The sequence below is a fragment of the Haplochromis burtoni genome, unplaced genomic scaffold, assembly GCF_018398535.1.
Source record: "Haplochromis burtoni strain Fernald_Lab_line unplaced genomic scaffold, NCSU_Asbu1 Contig_23, whole genome shotgun sequence".
Lineage (NCBI taxonomy): Eukaryota > Metazoa > Chordata > Actinopteri > Cichliformes > Cichlidae > Haplochromis > Haplochromis burtoni.
The window spans coordinates 1,292,763-1,311,067 of record NW_024582384.1 but is presented as its reverse complement, the minus strand read 5'-3'; the positions used below and the strand labels follow the sequence as shown (position 1 = coordinate 1,311,067).

At 42.0% G+C, this 18,305-nt stretch overlaps 1 protein-coding gene and 1 long non-coding RNA gene across 2 annotated transcripts in view; both read right to left on the bottom strand.

Moving 5' to 3' along the window:
- col27a1a (collagen, type XXVII, alpha 1a) overlaps positions 1 to 18,032 on the bottom strand; it is a 65,809-nt gene extending 47,777 nt beyond the window's left edge. The window contains exons 1-4 of the mRNA XM_005917263.3: positions 17,580 to 18,032; positions 13,568 to 13,638; positions 7,399 to 9,104; positions 4,336 to 4,389 (exon numbers count right to left, since the gene is read on the bottom strand). Of these exons, the coding sequence (XP_005917325.1) occupies positions 4,336 to 4,389; positions 7,399 to 9,104; positions 13,568 to 13,638; positions 17,580 to 17,632 (1,884 nt within the window). The 5' untranslated portion in view covers positions 17,633 to 18,032. The remainder of the gene's footprint in view (positions 1 to 4,335; positions 4,390 to 7,398; positions 9,105 to 13,567; positions 13,639 to 17,579) is intronic.
- LOC121814160 lies at positions 5,935 to 7,389 on the bottom strand. The gene is made up of 2 exons (XR_006054149.1): positions 6,854 to 7,389; positions 5,935 to 6,778 (listed from the first exon to the last, which is right to left on the bottom strand). It is a non-coding gene; the product is annotated as an uncharacterized LOC121814160 (long non-coding RNA).
- Positions 18,033 to 18,305: the final 273 nt, after the last annotated feature.

The following is an 18,305-nucleotide window of genomic DNA, read 5'->3' as shown; positions in this document are numbered from 1 at the left end:
ATTATTTGAATTTTTGGCCATGTTTCAGATGAGCACATGCAATTGTAGCAGTAAGCCTCTGAAAGAAAATAAGAAAAAGTACCATTTTGAAATACTCTCATTCCAAGCATTCTCAAGTTAAGACCTCGCCTCTTGTCCTCCCACATGCTTCCCTTTTCATTTTCGGTTTTGTATACAGCTGGCATTCCTCGAGAGCTGGTCTGTCCAGACAGCATTAAGGGTCCCTGTTGTGCCCTAAATAAACTTACACAAACAAGACAAGTTTGAATTACATGATTCAAAATTAACCCTGTGGCTTACCACAGGTTGGTCAGTGCTCTAGTAGGCATGGGCTGGCACTAACATTTGCTGCAGTGCTCTCGCCTCCGCGTCTTGCTCCTTCTCTCTCGCAACAGGTGTCTAATTAGAGAAGACCAGGGTGGGGCACACACAAGCTAAGGGCTATCAAATAAAAAGCCACCAACCTCTGAACAGCAATACAGGGCGTTGCTGTGGTTCCTGCGGTAATAGTACTGCTAGCTCTGTGTAATTTATTCCAGTTCTTTGGAGACAAAATGGTGAAAATCTAAACAAATGGTAGCTTCTAATGTTTCATCATATGCCACCATATTGTATATAAATACCTATGCTTAAATATACCAAAATGCCCAACAACATATGTGCAACTTGAAGCCAACACATGCACCATACGCACTTAAAATTGGATACGTGACATCACTCCCAAAGTCACGTTCACACGCAGAATATTTTAGATGAGGCCTTTTGATGGGCTGTGCTGTAAACATACTCTGACTTTCAACACTAGCTCGTAAAAGAGACTTTAAATGTATGTACAGCCACCATATTAAAGATAAAAGAGATTCTGTATGATGCCGTGCCAAATGAGAGCAGACGGGGCAGTGTCTGATTAACTAACATTAGATCAAGAGAGCATGTGAAACTGCTGGATGTCCTCATAATTAAAGATTCCACCAAGCATTCACAGACACTCGAACCTTTGCCCCTAAAGATATTTCACTGTTTGTTAAAAGTCTGAAAACAGACCTCGCCACTGCTGGATAAAAAGAGTGGAATTTGCAGCTTAATGCCACATGAATTACACTCAAATGCTATAATAACAGAAGCAGATGGGGATGAATGAACTGCTTCTGTGCCAACATTTTTAGCATATGAAAAAGGAAATAACGAGTAAAAGTCTAAAGTATTATTTAGGTATTTAAAACAATAATAGTAATAATTAATAATGTGAATGACGAGTTTGGAAATTAAAATGGAAACCTAGATGTGGTTTTTATGCCAAAACAAAGTGCCCAAAAGGGGATTGGTCTGTGATTTTTATAGTCCCGGAGGTCATTACAAAGTTGTTCCAGAGGAAAGACCCGTTCACACAGTTTACTCTAGGGATTATAAAGACCCTTGAAAAGCTGATCTGTTGCGTGGTGTTACCGAAAGAGCCCAACAGAGGAGCACATGTTTTCATTTGAAAGTTCTTTAAAGTTTTCCAGGTTCCTATTCCGTATGCCGATCTGGGATCTGAATGCATACAGGTGAAGCAGGGTAGGGGAAATTTGGTTAGCGACAGAGGAGTGGTTTGGAGGGAATGCAGGAGGAAAGATGGGTGACAGAGATATTTTCACCCACACAAAGACCCTTTTGACCCAGCAGTTTCCAGATGAACACACAAACACACACGCACACACACATGCTTCAGATAGATATAGACCTGTGCGCTGACGATGCATCCACATTTCCACTCACACCCTCCTACCATCGTCGTCATTATATACCCTCAAATACACTCGAAAAAGTTCGGCCCGACTATTCATGGGTACTGAGCAACGATCTCTGTACTCACATCTGTTGTCATAGAGATGGCATCTCGCACTCTCATGTGTGGGATGAGAGGTCAAGGTTCATGGTTGGTTCTTCTTGGGCTCAATGGTGCTCTGTGTGTCATCATGCAGACTTCCAGTAATCCCAGGCTACAGAAGGTCAAACCTGGTAGAGCTCTTTTATCAGAAACTAGTCTTTCAAACAAAAGAACCTACCTGTGACCCTGCAGACTAAGCAATCTGCACCATATATTCAAATTTTTAAGTGACCAACAAGTAAATTTCCCTTCCTAAATTGAAACCACACATACATCTGGCTAAGAGGGGAGAGTTTGCATAGCATGTCTTTGCGCGGAGTGTGTGTGTGGCTTTCTATGTTTGCACACACACATGGCAGCAGCAGTTAAATTTGATAAATGCTTTTGTTTACAGGAAAGCGCCATAATCTGTCTCACTCTTTATATAGGCAGTTTGTAAACTCACCCACATACGGTATGTCTGTGCTGCACGGAGGGATTAGTGTTGTAGCACGCATACAATCCCATGTGAGCGCTTATGGGCCCAAGTGTGTGGGTTAAACTAAATCACACTGGCAGCACGTTTGCAACTGACCCCTGGATTTATAAATACATCCTTACTGAAAATGACTTCTTTTCATTGCTTGCCCTTTGCAAACCAACCACTTCCACTGAGAATGCCACCAGCAGTTCAACATCTCTCTTGACGTAAGTGAGATGCTGTTGCTGAGATAGTTTATTGAGCTTGACAAAAGCCACTTCTAAGCTATGATGATGGTAAGGGGTCAGTGCCATATGCTAAAGCTTTATCAAGGGCAAGTTAGAGTTGAGAAGTCCAGCCCAGCCTGGGATCCAACCAGTGATTAAGGATTATGCTGCAGCACATTTTTCCTGCTTGAACTACTGCAGTTATCAAAGTTATCCTTCTGTTTATTTGCATTTATCTTACGCATTCATTGCTTACAAGTCCAAAATAGAGAAAGTGTTCCTTAGGAAAAGCTTTAACAGCTCTCCTTGTAAATTTCCAAAATACATTTGGAGGAAAGTTTCAGCTTTCTTGCGCAAAACATATTTCCACTCAGACTCATGCTTGGCTTGACTGGCTTCACGCAGCTCTCTGCTTAGATTTTTAAACCCTATTTAGGATTCATTCCAGGTAAGTTTGATTTGGATCATAAGAAATCCCACAAGAGGGACCAATGTGGTGAAACTGGTACTACAGACAGAACGGGAGGTGCTGATTGGGCTTAAATAGCTTTAATTAGAGCCAGACAAAGAGCTTTTCATACATATGTAGTGGCGCTGGGGATCGCAGAGAGTTTAGCTTAACGGTCTTGCAGACATGGAGGAATAAGCACGTAGTACATATTATACTTAAACAACAACAAGTAAAAATATAAAGGATATCTGAAATCACTGTGTAGTGCATAAAATGTCAGACTTTTTTTTTTTAATGCAGGTTTGCAGTACCTTCCTTGTAATTAACAGTTTAACACCAAGAACATAAGGGATACCACAGGCACAGCTGTGCTAAGCGCTAATATCAATGAGGTAATTGACATTAGGGGATAATGCAATGTGCTGATAGGATACAACAAGTTGTTGATTGGTGGGGGTGATGTAATTTTTCAGACAAAAACAAAAGGAGAAAAAAATTGACACCAAAATTGTCAGAATTCCTCTGAATTCTGATTTTTTTGTGGTACATTTTATGTAAATCAACACAGTATGTGTTAAAACTGCTACTGTTGTTTCCCTCTATGGGTACTGCTGGATAAGAGGAGCACATTTTATTACAATCCGTTAAAGGGTTATGATATTTCAGTTTGGGCAATGCAAACGTGCTGCCGTCGTGGTTACAAACAAATGTCAGGCTGAATCCTTACATTTTATGGGACAGTAAGTGAGAAACAGAGGAAGAGAGCTCCTGTAAGAAGACTAGATTTATTTAACTTCCTTGGAAAAAAGAAGTCTTTCATTAGCCCAGAATGGGATTCCTATGGAGTGTTGGTGCAGTCTGCTGCAACAGTTCAGTCGGAAGTAGAAAGTCCAGTGAAGCCATGTGTTCTTTGTCTGTTTACAGTGCTTTTATTAGGCATCCTGTGGCACAGGCAGCCTTTTCAAAGACCGTCTTTATAGAAGCTTTCCTGTTTATGCTCAGGGGTGGGAGGTCAGCACTCGCATCCCCATGCTGAATATGGTCAATCTGTCTGCATAGGAAGACTTTGTGTGTGAGTATATGTGTGAGTGCTGGGTTGATAGGAGGGACTTGGAAGGCTTTTATTTTCATGACTGCGTCTTGTTTGGTTATTGTGGCTGTTTTGCCTTTGAGGTTTAGGTCAACAGGTAGGATAAAACACACACTTATTTACATTTATTAAAAAAAAACCAATAAACAAAAAACCCTCAACAACAGACAGAATCGTTTTTTATGAAAATGTGTTCGATCTGGTTGGAGGTGTCAGGGGGTGGTCAAAGACACTTACCCGAGGACCCCTCTTGCCTAGCACGCCTGGCTTCCCTGGAGGTCCAGGCAGCCCCTACAGAAAGATTATTTGGTTAGTGTTGCAGTCTGATACACCATTTATACAGCACAATGACTAAGTATATTCATTTAGCATACACTGACAGAACCAGACTCTCATCCAATGCATTTTCTCGGTGGATTCATCTACATCACAGAGGCTGCCATTCATCCACAGGGTGAAAAAAACCGCACACAAAGCGACACCTTTTCCCTCTGAAGTAATTCCATCTCAAGGTGTTGAGAGTTCACCCTTAGCCATCGAGAGGATTTGAGCCCTTGCGGCAGGAAATCGTAGAAACACTAGAAATAACAGGTCATTTCCTGCACCGCTCAATGCCCCTGTGTGTCTAAATCAGGCCCGTGCTCATTTGTTTTCTTTTAATTGAAAAAGAGGGAGAAAACGCAGAAATGAGGGAAAACAGTATTTTTGGTCATTTTGGCAAAAAAGGCAACAATGTGAGCTTCTGGTTATTAAAGCATCTTGTAGTAAAGTGTATATATAACACATTTTACATATTTTGTCCTCAAAAAAATCGATAAATAGTCGAGTAGTAAAAAAGAAGCAGCATGTCGCTTTTTGATATTGACTCATTTTAGCTCTCAAAAAGAATTTAAGAAAGAAGAGACTAATTCAACAACAATTTAAATAAAGAAAACCACAACTCATTCTTTACACACACAGACATCATGTCTGATCCTCAGGGTTATTCTAATAATAGTCACTACCTGCATAAAGTGTGTCTGTCTATTCTCTGATTTATTTATTTATTTATTTATAACTGTGCTGGAACCATCTCCTCCTCCGCAATGACCTCCTAAGTAGAGACCACCCTTACTGTTGCAGGTGGTGTGCCCTATGGTGGCCTGAAGACCTGTCAACGTCAACATACACCAGTGTCCGTCTTCACACTTACACCCCCTGCCTCGGCTTTCCTTTCTTAGCCTGGTTTGTTTATTTACTTCACTGTCTTTTCCTTTTTGCACCTGTCAATCTTACCTCATTTCTTTTCTCTAAGACAATTTGTTCAGGCTTCTAGAAAGGATGCTTTCAGTTATGCTGGCTGTGCTCGTCTGCATATATGAATTGTGCATTGCTGTGCACAGAGTTGTCCTTTGATACACGAAAAACTCTGTTTCTACGTTTACAGCGATGAAAATCGTGCTTGGTGAGTTTGAAAAACGCGTTTTTAAGGTTTCCGTTCTAAAAGCTTATATATAAAGTGCACTTTAACTGAGCACAGAAGTATGTTTCCATACAGTCAATTCAGATTCAAATTCAATCTCAAAAAAATGCAGTGGAGCAGATGTCAAAGGAAACCATTTTTCATGGTAGGAGTGAGGCGCCAAAGGTGCTTCAGAAGAGCGACTGCAGCATGTATATGTGCCTGAGCTGGATGTTTCTTCTGGCAGCTGGAGCTCTGTTTCTGTGCAACAGGAAGTCCAAATCACACTTCTGCTGTAACTGTTAAAGGCTCTTAAGGTGTGCAAGAAAAGCGTGCACATAAAATGTTGTGCTCTTGGGAAAAGAGTTGGCACAGTACACTAATGGCATGCGTAAAAAAAAAAAAAAAAAATCAAGATCCATACTGAGAGGAAACCATAACTGGGTTCACTCGGGATCTCTGATGGTACTACACAGTTACACAGAGACAGAGCAGGAGGCACGTGTATGTGCAGGCATCCACATTTAAAATAAATAGGTCTTCCAGTCTCATAATATCTTACCCAGTCATTGAAGTCAGACAAAATGCACATTTTCATGCACTTTTAAGATAAAGCCCAGAGCATTTCTATGGCTTTATTGTACTTCAGGGCCAGAACTCCACCACAACCTACCCTACATTTAGTGCAACTTAACCTACATTTAGCATAAGCCTCAGCACAGTATCAGCACTTGTGGATATGCCAGACAGTCCTTTGGTAAATAATCTTCAAACTTCCCTTACTGATCCTTCTACAATTTATTTTCTTCGGTAAATGACTGCACTTCATATCAAGATTACAGGTCCTGGTTTCTAAATGCCAGCAACTTGGCTCACCTTAATGACAGTAAAGCATCTACTGGACATCACTACAGAGGTAAATTAGCAAGCCCTAGACACACTGTATTCTGCAGTCTACAGCACCAAATGACAGGCTGCTGCAAAGAATAAGCAAGGCACACGTATCAAACGAGCAGGCCCTGCTTGCACTTTACACTAAGATGACTTAATCACAGGTACAAGTATGAACACACCCAAGAGACACTGACAGAGACATTGTGGTCTGATCATTCTGACCACATTTTGAGTTGGGAAACTGTGTAGACAGTTGTGTACACAAAGGTATTCTCTGCTTCGTGGAGACAAGCACATTTTCTGAGACGTGTTCTGATGCTGAAGGAGGGCCTCGCCTAACTTAAACTGTTAGCAGTCGGACGTACCGCCCACGGGACATTGGATGGTTTAGGGGACTAATAGGACTGCTAAGGGGTTAACGCCTGTATTGGGAAGCTGAATGTTTGCTGACTGCTTTAACCTTTGACCTGGACCTGGCTTTGAAACGAGACCATGCAACCTCCACCAGAACTCTCTGAAAGAGGAATCTGGTGCTGAGACGGCAAGGCGTCAGACCTGACATGTCACAGCCAGACTGGAAGGCTCTGTGCATGGAGTAAGGTGAAAAGAATTAGAGAAATATAGCAGGGCTTCAAACCTCTGTGGCAAAGGAGACTGTTCCATATTAACCTAAATATCTGTGTGGTCTTTTTCTAACCCAAAAACACCTAAATCAAAACTGCACTGGTCTTTGTTACAAGTGACAAAGACCAGTGCAGACTGGGATGAGCTAAAAGAAAAGCTCCATTCACTTTTATTGCTTTACTAATGTAAACTTGCCACACACAGCTGCAGGCACAGAGATGAGACATAGTCTGTGCACTGCTTGCTCACCTTGATTTTGCAAAACACCAAGATTTTTTTTCTTGTAGCATTTGCACACAACCAGTCTCACTAAACAGCTCAGGTTGACCAAAAGTTCTTACCTGCGGTCCTACATTTCCTTTCTCTCCCTTAGCTTCTACCAGCATGGAGAATTGCGTAGGTGGCACCTCCCAGCTCTGGAAGCCATCAGTAGCAGGTGGTGTAACTGGGTTGTATGAAGGTTTAGTAGGTCTTGGGGTGACTGGAGCCTTGGTGGTCATTGGTTGCTTTGTTGGCTTAGGGGTTTTAGCAGCTGTAGGTTTGGGGGTGGCTGATTTTGAGCGGTTGACCTTTGATGTTGTTGGTTTAAAAGGAGCATCTTTTAGAGAATCTGGTTTGGGTTTGGACGGAGTGGCTTTCGATGATGTAACTTTAGACTTGGAAGGAGTTTTACTGGCTCTGGTGGGTTGGGGTTTCTTTGGGACTGCACCTTGGTCTAATAATGCAGGTTTAGGCTTTGTCTTGGAGGGTTTGGTGCTGGTACTGACTGGTATCGTAGGTTTCTTGGAATTGCTTGTTCCCACACTTGCATTTTTTGGGTTGTTTTGAGGGGTGGGTTTTGACAGAGTGGGTTTAGAGAGTGTGGGTTTTGAGGGACTGGGTTTTATCGGACTGGGTTTTGATGGAGTGGGATAAGAGAGACTGGGTTTTGGTGGACTGTGTTTTGATGAAGTGGGTTTTGGTGGACTGTGTTTTGGGGGAGTGGGTTTTGGTGGACTGTGTTTTGATGGAGTGGGTTTTGGGGGAGTGGGTTTTGATGAAGTGGATTTTGATGGAGTAGGTTTAGAGGATTTCTGATTAAAAGCTTTAGGACTGGAGGGTCTTGCCGTTGATGGTTTCGTGGGTGGTGCTCCTGTCCTGAGTGGTGTTGTGACAGTGCTGGTTCTGGTCTTGAGAGGTGGTGAAACCAAACCAACTTGGTCTGTAACTGGTATCACAGTTCCCAACAGGGTCTTTGGGATGATGGTCCCTTGGTTCGGTTTTATCGTTTGGGTGGGGGCCACATATCTGACAGCTGAGGCTGCAGCAGCAGCGCTCCTGGCGAGGCTGAACCCTGTGGTTTTCCTGGCGGTTACTGGGTTTCCACGTTTAGGGGTAGCAGCAGTAGCTGTGATGTTTCTTTCTCTCGGTACAATAGGCAGCAAAGGAGAAAGGTTAGGCCTGTACGTGTCAGCTTCCCTGCACTGTTTCTTAATGTACCTGCAATAGTTGTGAGCTGCCTGTGCAGAAGGGACCAGATCAAACTGGCAAATGGCTCCTTCAAAGTGTGCTGAAGTTTGCTGCTGGCTTGTCCTCCCCAGCAGCAGCGAGCCATGGAGCTCTGGAGCCAGCCCCTTTTCACTGTCCCACCCAAAGTCTGCATGAACACTCTGCCCTCCGCAGGAGGCATATAGAGTCACTCTCTGTCCATTAATTCCCAGACCCAGCTGGTGCCACTGGCCATCGTGGGGCTCATAGGGCAGTGCCACAGAGGTATTTGGTCCCGTGTGTAGGACCAGGTTTCCCGGTACAAGCTGTAGACCAAGAAGCAGCTTCTTGTGGTCTGAGAGCAGGGTGAAAAGGAAAGCGCTGTTGATACGGTGAGAGCGTACACTCAGGACCAGCGTGAGGTTAGGCCAGATGGCCGGAGGAAAGATTGATCGCAATGGAGCCTCAATATGCGCCCGCTGGTTAAGGATGATCCCCGATCTGAACGGAATGACTCCTGCCGGCAGACTGCGTGATGTCCTCTCTCCCTTAAGCCCCAACTTTTGGAGAATGTCCACATCTGTAGAGGAAGAAAAGGGCTGTGTTAGATAAGCAGTGTTTACAACATGCTTGTTTGTGATGTTTATGGTTATTATTATCTCATATTTTTGGTACCTGGTAATCATCAGGAACAAGATAAAATAAACAACATAGGAAACTTTAGAAATATAAATCAAACATCACGCAAGAACTACAAGAGAACACACTGAGATCTGGACTAGTTTTAAACTTTTACTGTAATTTGTGCCCAAATTGTAACATGTTTTAAATGGTTGTGGAAAAATAATTTAAATGTCAATGATACAATTTGAATTCTTGCATAAGAATTTGGTGCAAAACATTTCACTTTTTCAAAGTTTTGTTTTAACTAAAGACTCCTATGCTACGAGAGGCTTGCATCATATCCATATTGCAGCAGTTCACAAAATACTGTAGCTTAAACACTGAAGAGTGAAGAGACAGGCAAAAAGAAAGAAAGATTCAAAACAATAATGAACTCAGCAGACTTTGAGCACATCTAAGTGCTTCTGTAGATGGTTTATAGCAACTTTAGGCCAAAATAAATTTATGTCCAGACAGGCAGGAGTACGTAGCAATCTTGTTTCTTATGTTGCTGAACAGCACAGAGGTCTACTTCAAATGTCAGTGGCTTTGCTAATTCACATTGCTCCAATATGTCTGGCTTTTGTGATGCCTTGAACAGCTTAAAGTGTCGCACAAGGGCAGCGTGTGTACACCACATTCTGTACTGCACGCACAGTGAAATATAATGTTGATCTTTGCCAGTAATCTAAAACCTTACTGAACCCTATAACACTAAAACTCATAGAGATTCATCTCAGCTTACTGTGATTAGAGTTTAAAAGGTCAAACGTTCAACAGGAATTATTAGAAATCCTTTGATAAGACAATCCAAATGTGTTGCAGTTAAACCTAAACACCTCTCCCAGTGTATGCCTATTATCCTAATTTTGTCTTTCCTCTGGACCCCATAAACCTCAAATGAAATTTTGGTTATATAGAGCAGAAAAGAATGGATATATGGTCATAAAAAATAGAATGCTAAACCAATTAAGCATTGCACTCACTGCAGGTGAGTCAAGGCTAAAGCATCCAGCCAGTACCAGGAACGTACAAGCAGACTAGAGGACCTAATCCTTTCTTAGTAGCCACCTGGCCAACGCACTTGAAAAGCAAAAGCGAGGTCACTGCATGCTTTGTAATGCTGACAAATATGTGTTTGTTGCAAATGTGTGTTTGAGGCACACATTTTATTCATCTCTGTTCATATTAATGCATGCATGCTGTACTGTAAGCTAATGTTCAAGTGCTGACAATGTTAGCTATACTGATAGACACGTTTCTTTGTGTCTCTTTGTTTTTAAGCCTTTAATTTGCGAGGGAATGAACTAAATGACATCAGCGTCATCATGTAACCTCTTTCCCATCTCGTCTCTGTCCTTCTCATCAGTATGTAGTCAGCGTGGACATTCAGAACATGGCCACAGAAACCACAAGTGAGTACAACATCTCTCAACTCGAGAGTTCGGAGCACAGTTTCCAACCTTTCAGCCAACTTTGACTCTCTGTTCAGAGTTTCAGTCTCAGTAGTCCCACAGCCCTCATTCTCTCCATGACCTGTGATCTCAGACCTAGGCCCCTCACCATTTTTATTGTCTGCGGGCTCACTCTGACCTGTGGTCACTGGGGCCTGTCTAATGGGGACATGTGTATAGAATCCATGGAAAAGCAGTGTTGATGAGATACCAGAAAAAGTGGGAAAGACAGCTGGGATGTGCTGCACTGGTAAACTATAGAGAGTGAGGACTTGAATGACATGCTTGTCTTTCTATAATACAAGGCTTGCTTTATTAAACTGTTGGGCCCCAGACTTTGAAAATACATATAATTGCAGGGAAAGTTTGAAGGAATATTTGAGCTGAGAGAAAAAGAGGTTTAGAAAACTTTGACATTAAACATATGCAAACTCAAAACAGAACCTTGAGTTAAACGACTCTTTCTCCGCTGATTGCTTTAAGTTCTTTATGGTACTTACGTGCTATGTATAAGACTGTAAGACTTCCCTTTAGTTCAAACCATTAGAGCTTTATAAAACAGGAATAATATTCACACTGTGCATGGTGTATATTGCTCTCTGTGTGGTCTCTGATGCATTAAAGGACAACAGGAACTTGGCAATGAGGCAGGCGGGTACATTACCTCTATCTGTTCTGTACATTGTCTCCAATTCTTCTATTCTACTGTTACAGAGGCATAAATTAACAGCACAGTCTCAGATATAAAGCATACTGTAAGTGTCTGAGCAGATGCATGTTTAACACATGGCCAGAGTTTATAGTCTCGCAATGTGCCAATTCACTCAAACAGGATAGAGTGAAAGTCCAAGGCTCTTTTCTCTGATCGTATCCCTTGTAGAGGATGAAATCACTGATTTATACTGAAATAATCCCTTTCGGGCCGATCTGTGCTAGTTTACAATAGTTTATGATATTTCCTCATCATCCCCAATCACCAACACAGCAATATATTGCCTGAATTCCCTGAATATCATATTTGGAATCATCACTTATTAGACTACTGAATATGTTTAAAACGTGAAACTAAGTCTTCGTCTTATGATCAATGCTTAGATAAGGGACAGAACATGGTAAAACATGGTCTATCTGGAATTTTCCTGTTTTTCCTCAACCTTCTGGCAATTTATTTATTTAAATGTTTCAAGAGACACACAGACAAGGATGGAGAGCTGAATGGGGAGTCATATGATTTGGAAACTCAAGAATGAAAGTGAGGGATGACGTGCAAATGCAGATGTTGTTCACCATAATCATTACCTGGCTGTTCCCCTTTTACATTTTAAAATTTGTTCCACTGCAGAAAAAAAATGCTAAATTTTTTCCTAATAAAATCATGTCAGTGTTCAATATACAACTTAATCCTTGACTCTGGCCTCCAAAAGAAGTCTTAGGCTGCACTGAGGTATCCGTGTGCCAGGGGACAGTGAGTTGCACACAGGCTGATCAGCAAGAACGTATTGCTGAACATTCCTCCTCTTATTGTTCATCCTTTCACAGTTCATTGCATTTCACAGTTCAAAACAGAGACTCTTTACTGAATAAAAAGGCTAATTAGAGGATGAAACGGAGCCTAAAAACTAAACTCAGCTTTCAAAAAGGAGCCAAACATGTCCAACTAACTTTATTAGGTCTGACTACTAAATTTTACACCTCTGGTGAATTATCACCACCAAGACTTGTTATGTTACATTAATTGTTAACACCAGACACTTTAAAGAAGTGTCCGCTTTTCAAAGGCTTATTTGCAGAACAGTGACTGTGGAAGAGCCTTGATGTAAGGAACTGAAATGACATTTGGTTTTGTCGACCATCAGTTTTCAGTCACTGCTTTGTCGGGCCTACTGAAGTCTGTGTGCTGTCAGCCTCAATCATAATGACTAGAGCAGGGGGGCAGTTCACTGGACTGTATCAATAACTCTTCATCAGAGGAAACTTCCAAATGGTACCAAAAGGAGATCAAACAGAAACACACTCAACGTTTTCAATTAAATCTGCAATAACTGATTTTTAAGGCTACTTGGATGCAAGATTGTGAATGTAACACTGACTTAAGATCTCGGTTAAAGGCAAGCCTGTTAGCAATCAGCTGAAAATGTTTTAACATCCTGCATTTATGGAGAAACATTACTGGATAATGACTCTGCTCGCCTCATCAAAGTCCTTATGCAGTCTTTTTGACCAATACCAGTGGCTTAGATAGCTGCAAAATGCTTGACTATATATTGACCAGCAAGCCTGTAACTGTTCAGTCTCCTGTTTGCTGCAGAGAAGGATGTCTACAGTAGATGAAACGTGCCTGCAAAAGAGCTGAGCACAATAATAAGGCGCATCTCGCTAAATGCTTTGTAAACAGGTGCTATATGAATAAAGTACGAATAAAACTGAATTAACTTAACTGTATAAAATGTTCTGCAAAGTGGAGGCAAGCTCCTGATTTAGGCATCTCTGAATTCTAGTACACGTTTCACATCATCAAACTTTTCCCTTTTGCCCTTGTGAAGAATATTGCCTTTACAAATGCTTTGCTAAGTGGGGTCTTCAGCAGTGCAGCTGTCCAGACAAAATTTTGACTTTAACCTCTGACTGATATGAGATTTTACATTTTTTTTTTTTAGATTAATGGTCAACATTGGATCATTGAATGGTTGAGCTGATCACTCCCTAGATCCTTGGACTTAGCTTACTCAACACCTGTTGTTATGGCAACGGCTGGCCCAATTCTCTTAGCAAAGTGTTTATGTGCTTGGGCCTTGACCAAAAAGGCAAAGAATAACTGCAAAACCTCACCAGGGTTCCTTACAGTCTTACAGAGTTGGGTTTTTTTTTAGCACAAACAAAAGAGGTCAGAAAGTGCAGTACGTGGAGGTGAGTATGGAAAGCTTACCTTCAGAGGGTACTTGTGTAAGTCCCAGGTAACAAGTACAATATAAAATGGTACAGAGCAATAGGGCTCTCCTGGAAGAAGAGAAGAGAAGGATGTCAGAGAGAGGCAACAATCACGTGGTATTGGACAGACTATTTAACTCTTTTTCTCATAGTTATTCCTCACTAACTGTATCCATACTATGATCAATCAATCAAATGTGATTGCTGGCTAAGGCAGAGATGTTGATCATATTGGCACCATGAATTGAGTCATAACTAAAGCCAGAAACTTCTTTTTTTTTTTACCATTAACATTAAAGATATAATTCTCTCCCCATTCATTTAGATAGAGCCTTGGCCTCATTAACCCCAAATAACTACTTAGAGGTGTTGCCAAGGTAACTGCAGAGCCTCATAGTGCTTCTAGAGGTAGTCCGGTCCTACGTTTAGGTCCCTGATGGACAAACAGTCTAACAAGTCACAACATGAGAATGCAAAAGTCTTTGTTCCAGCATATAATAAATCCACAAATCTCAATTTACAGATACATTGGACACTTGTCTCAACCCTGACAAAAAAGTAGTATTAATGAATGTAATTATTTGCGTTTAACCATAGGAGGCATGCCTTAACATATTGTTCAACTGTGACACAACTGTTTACAGTAGGAGGGCACAAGCAGGAGTCTGCTAAAGCACTTAGATCTCAGCGAGCCTCTATCTCTCTGAAACACAAGAACACACACACATTGTGGTTTTGGAGACAGAAATACTGTAGTAGACTCCCAAAACCAACCAAATGTGCATGCATGTGCGCTCGTACATACACACATGTGCAGAAAAAACAAAAACAAAATGTCTCTCAGCACCCTCACCGCATCCAGGTGTGCAGCATAACTTAAAGAAACTGACTGGCAAGTGGACTGAGATCCCAGTAGGGGTCCGAGATCTGGTGACAGGCTGGGGGAACCACTGTTTACCACTGGAGGTCATCCAGGCACACATGGTCACACACAGACACACACACTGGAGGAGGAAATGTGTATAACAGCTGTTGCTGGTGGGCCACAGTAGGCAAACAGGGCTCCAAATACATAAATGTGGGAAAGACGGTGACTGTTGCATAAGCTGAGCGATTTACATTATCCCAGACAAGGACGTGTGTCTGCCTCTCTTCAGAAACAATTCTACAGCTTCAACATTAACCAGTGTGTGTGTGTGTGTGTGTGTGTATCTGAATGCACGTGTGCAACAGTGTGCTCACATCCATTTTTGTGGTGTCTGTGTCTCCAACCCTTCCATCCTCTAGTTGCTAATAAAGCGTCATCACACTCATCCACACACACAGCTGGCTGTGGTTACTCGGGATGTGTTTGTGTTTGTGTGTCACTGTGTGTGTATGTGTGTGGACTTGTGTGACTCAGTGTCTTATCAGCGGAGGGAGAGATCCGCTTTCTGAAAATGAGTCATGAATGATGAGGTTTTTACTGCAGCCCCGACAACTTTTATTCTACTCCTCGGGCTGTTTACATCTGTGGAAACTGGACCGGGTTTCCTAGGAAACAGCACCATTTTCTTTGGCTTTTCACATTAAAAGTTCTCAGTAGCTTGTTTAGATTTTCATTAGGAGAGGGGGCTTTTGAAAGGCATCTGACAGGTCAGGATTTTCTCCTGTGTGGAGCATTTGAAGGTGGCTGTGCTGAAGGGGGATTTGTATGCAGTGGATATTTAAATCAAATAAACTGACATCTGTACGCTGACCCTGTGTGGTGTGGTTTTCATACTGCAACAGCGAGCTATGACATGACTCCCTGAGGGGATTCTTCCCTAAGCTGAGTGGACAAAATACAGACTGGATGAGCAATCCCTCCTCCTAAGTCATCCACTGCATTAGGCAGCCTAACACACATACTGTGCGTTAGGCTGCTACACTGAAGTCCCAGCACAGAATGGGGGAAAAACTGCCATGCACTGCTGATAACATATTTATCTCCAGATTAAGAAGTGATTAGCCCACAAATCTGCCATTTTAAGAAAAATAATGGTAAGAGATCAACAACCAATTTAACAGAGTGATAAACTGTTGGAAGGAGTGAGACAGTGAGTGAATAGAAACTGTTGCAATCTTTGTACAATTCCCTAAGTGGCAAAAAGGTATTCCTCATTATAAAATCAGCATCAGTAATCTGCAAACTTAATAGTAAATATCCTCTCTTCTACGATATGTTCTGCTAATATTTCCACTGTGTTCTTAGACACCCCCCCACCCCCAACAACCATGACAAACCATTCCCCCAGAAACATATACACAGAAGCACCAACCTCTCCGCAGTTATAGAGGGAAAAAAGAAAAAGAAAAACACAGAAAGGCCAGTGTAGTTTCCATTTCTATTTACAATTTTGGCCTTCATATTGATTCTCTTGAAGGATTTCCCAAAGGTGATCCTTCCCCCTGACCACAAACTCACATTCACACACAGTGGAAAATTCCTGTGGATGAGCTGACACTAACAAGGGCTGATGAGGAGGAGGAGGGTTTAAGAGTGTCAATCCACTTTTCTCCCTGCAGTCAGCTAATGGCTCACTTCAGACAGTTTTTCAAATAATCCACACCTTGTTCTACAGAGTACTCAGGCTCTGAGCTGGATTTTGGAAGGGACTGCAGTTAATCAATCCTTTGGTCAATGAGTCATCAATTAATCAATTTAAAACTTAATCTTTTCAGTTTGATTTCAAGGATAAAAAATCATGCATTGCTGAGGATTGATTGCGTGTGAAAAGTAAAGAGCGGGACACGAAGGGAGACACCAAGTGGACACACAGAGAATGAAACTCTCTGCACACATCGCAGACAGACAGACTCGACTTCATCACAGTCCATAATAATGCAGTCGTAGCGCCGTGGAGTCGTGACTAACACAGTGAGGAGGCAAAGCTTTTGAAAGCCGTGTTTCTTTACGCGCGACAGGTAGGTGTGATAAACCGACACAACCTGCGCCAATTTGTTTTAATGAAAAACGAGCAGACGATGGGTCAACTGTCCGGACTTTCCTACTCCCTAAATGACTGTACAGCTGCTATCTCGCCAGCAATCTGTCAAATAAACCAGCTGTTCAGTACTCAATGAGGTTAGAATCGCGCCTGCGTGCACAACTGAATGCAAAAAAGAAATGGATCAATGGATGACATCTAAGCTCAGCAACATTAGGCTGAAGCATGAACTTCACCAAAAAGTCAACAGTGTAGTACAGACGGCTTTGCGCTGCTCCCATGTGTACTCACCGTCTGTGGAGACCTATGCTGTAAACACGTCCATAAAACATCTGCAATTTATATCACATTCTAGTAAAGCTCATATCGGTTGCAGATGTTTGATTAAATACTTTAAGGCTGTCGCAGAAACGTATGCGTTCATTTAGGCTTGTTTGTTTGGGGAAAACGTTTTTAACCATTAAAAAAGTATCCCTTTATTTAGCCTTCGTAAAAGTGCCATGTGGGGAACGCGTAAACGGAAAAACATGAAAAGCATGCGTAATAATCTACCAAACGGCTTAGTGGATGCTGATGGACCTCTCATGAAACTTTATGGGTAAGAATGATTCCCTAATTTGCTTGCTTTATCAGATGAGTCACTTTAATGAACACTTCCAGTAATGTCAGCGAACTGCGTGCGGATATTAAACACGACCTACGCAAACTGCGTCCGAATGAACCGGCTTTTTCACGTAAGAACCGATAAAGGGGAGGTAAAAATATCTGCACGAATGGAGTTGTTTGGTATTCCATGCAAATAACAAATTACACCCATGGTCCAAACAGACCCCATTCAGAGACTCAGCATTCCCCATGTGGACATAATTTCTTCACTGTGAGCTGGATAACAGCCAGCCGGCACATCATCAGATACGCACATGGAGGCATCCAGGTCTTTAAACTGTTTTTCGGTACACATCATGTTTTGAATATTCCCGTTCACATAACACAAAAAAGTCGTTAAAATAAAATAAAACAGTGATAACAAATGTCACTTACTTTGTGTCTAGATGAGAGGTTCTGCAATCTCTCCTTCGGGTGCCTAAATTCATTTGTATTCATTTGTCCTGGCAGTCAAAAACCTGATCCTTTAATCACAGTGTGACTCCTTTGCAAGGGGGGCAAAAAAAGACACCGGTCGCCGCTTTACGCATTTGACAAGCTTGAGGTGAAGTTCCAGAGGAAAAAACTCATGTTGAATTGCCTGTCAAGTCCAGTATAAATTCCTCCTGACAGGCTGCTTTGACAGAGAGTTTTCCTGTGCGGTTGTCTGTCGATATTCCCTTGTGTTTCATTCATTTATGCCGATCCAGTTTGGAGGGACGCGCGGCCAGAGAGAGAGAGGGAGAGCGAAAGCTGGGGTTCTTTTGAAAGGGGGTTACGGAGTCAGGAGCGTTGGACTCATCCCTTTCCTTTTTAAATAGGCTTTCTGTGGGTAAAGCGATGGCAAATGCACCGCACGGCCAGGTGTCAAGTTACAAGCCCAGCGGTTGCATCGAGCAACTACACGCCTTCTCAGGGGGTGGCCACAAGGATCTTACCCCAAATCCAAAGCACCGGCTAACCATATGAATGAAGCACGGTGACACGATGGGAAGGACTTCACTAGAAAGTGCCAGAAACGAGCGCCTACAGCTACAGCTTAAATATAATAATACTAATAATACTAATAATACTACTACTACTAATAATAATAATAATAATAATAATAATTATTATTATTAT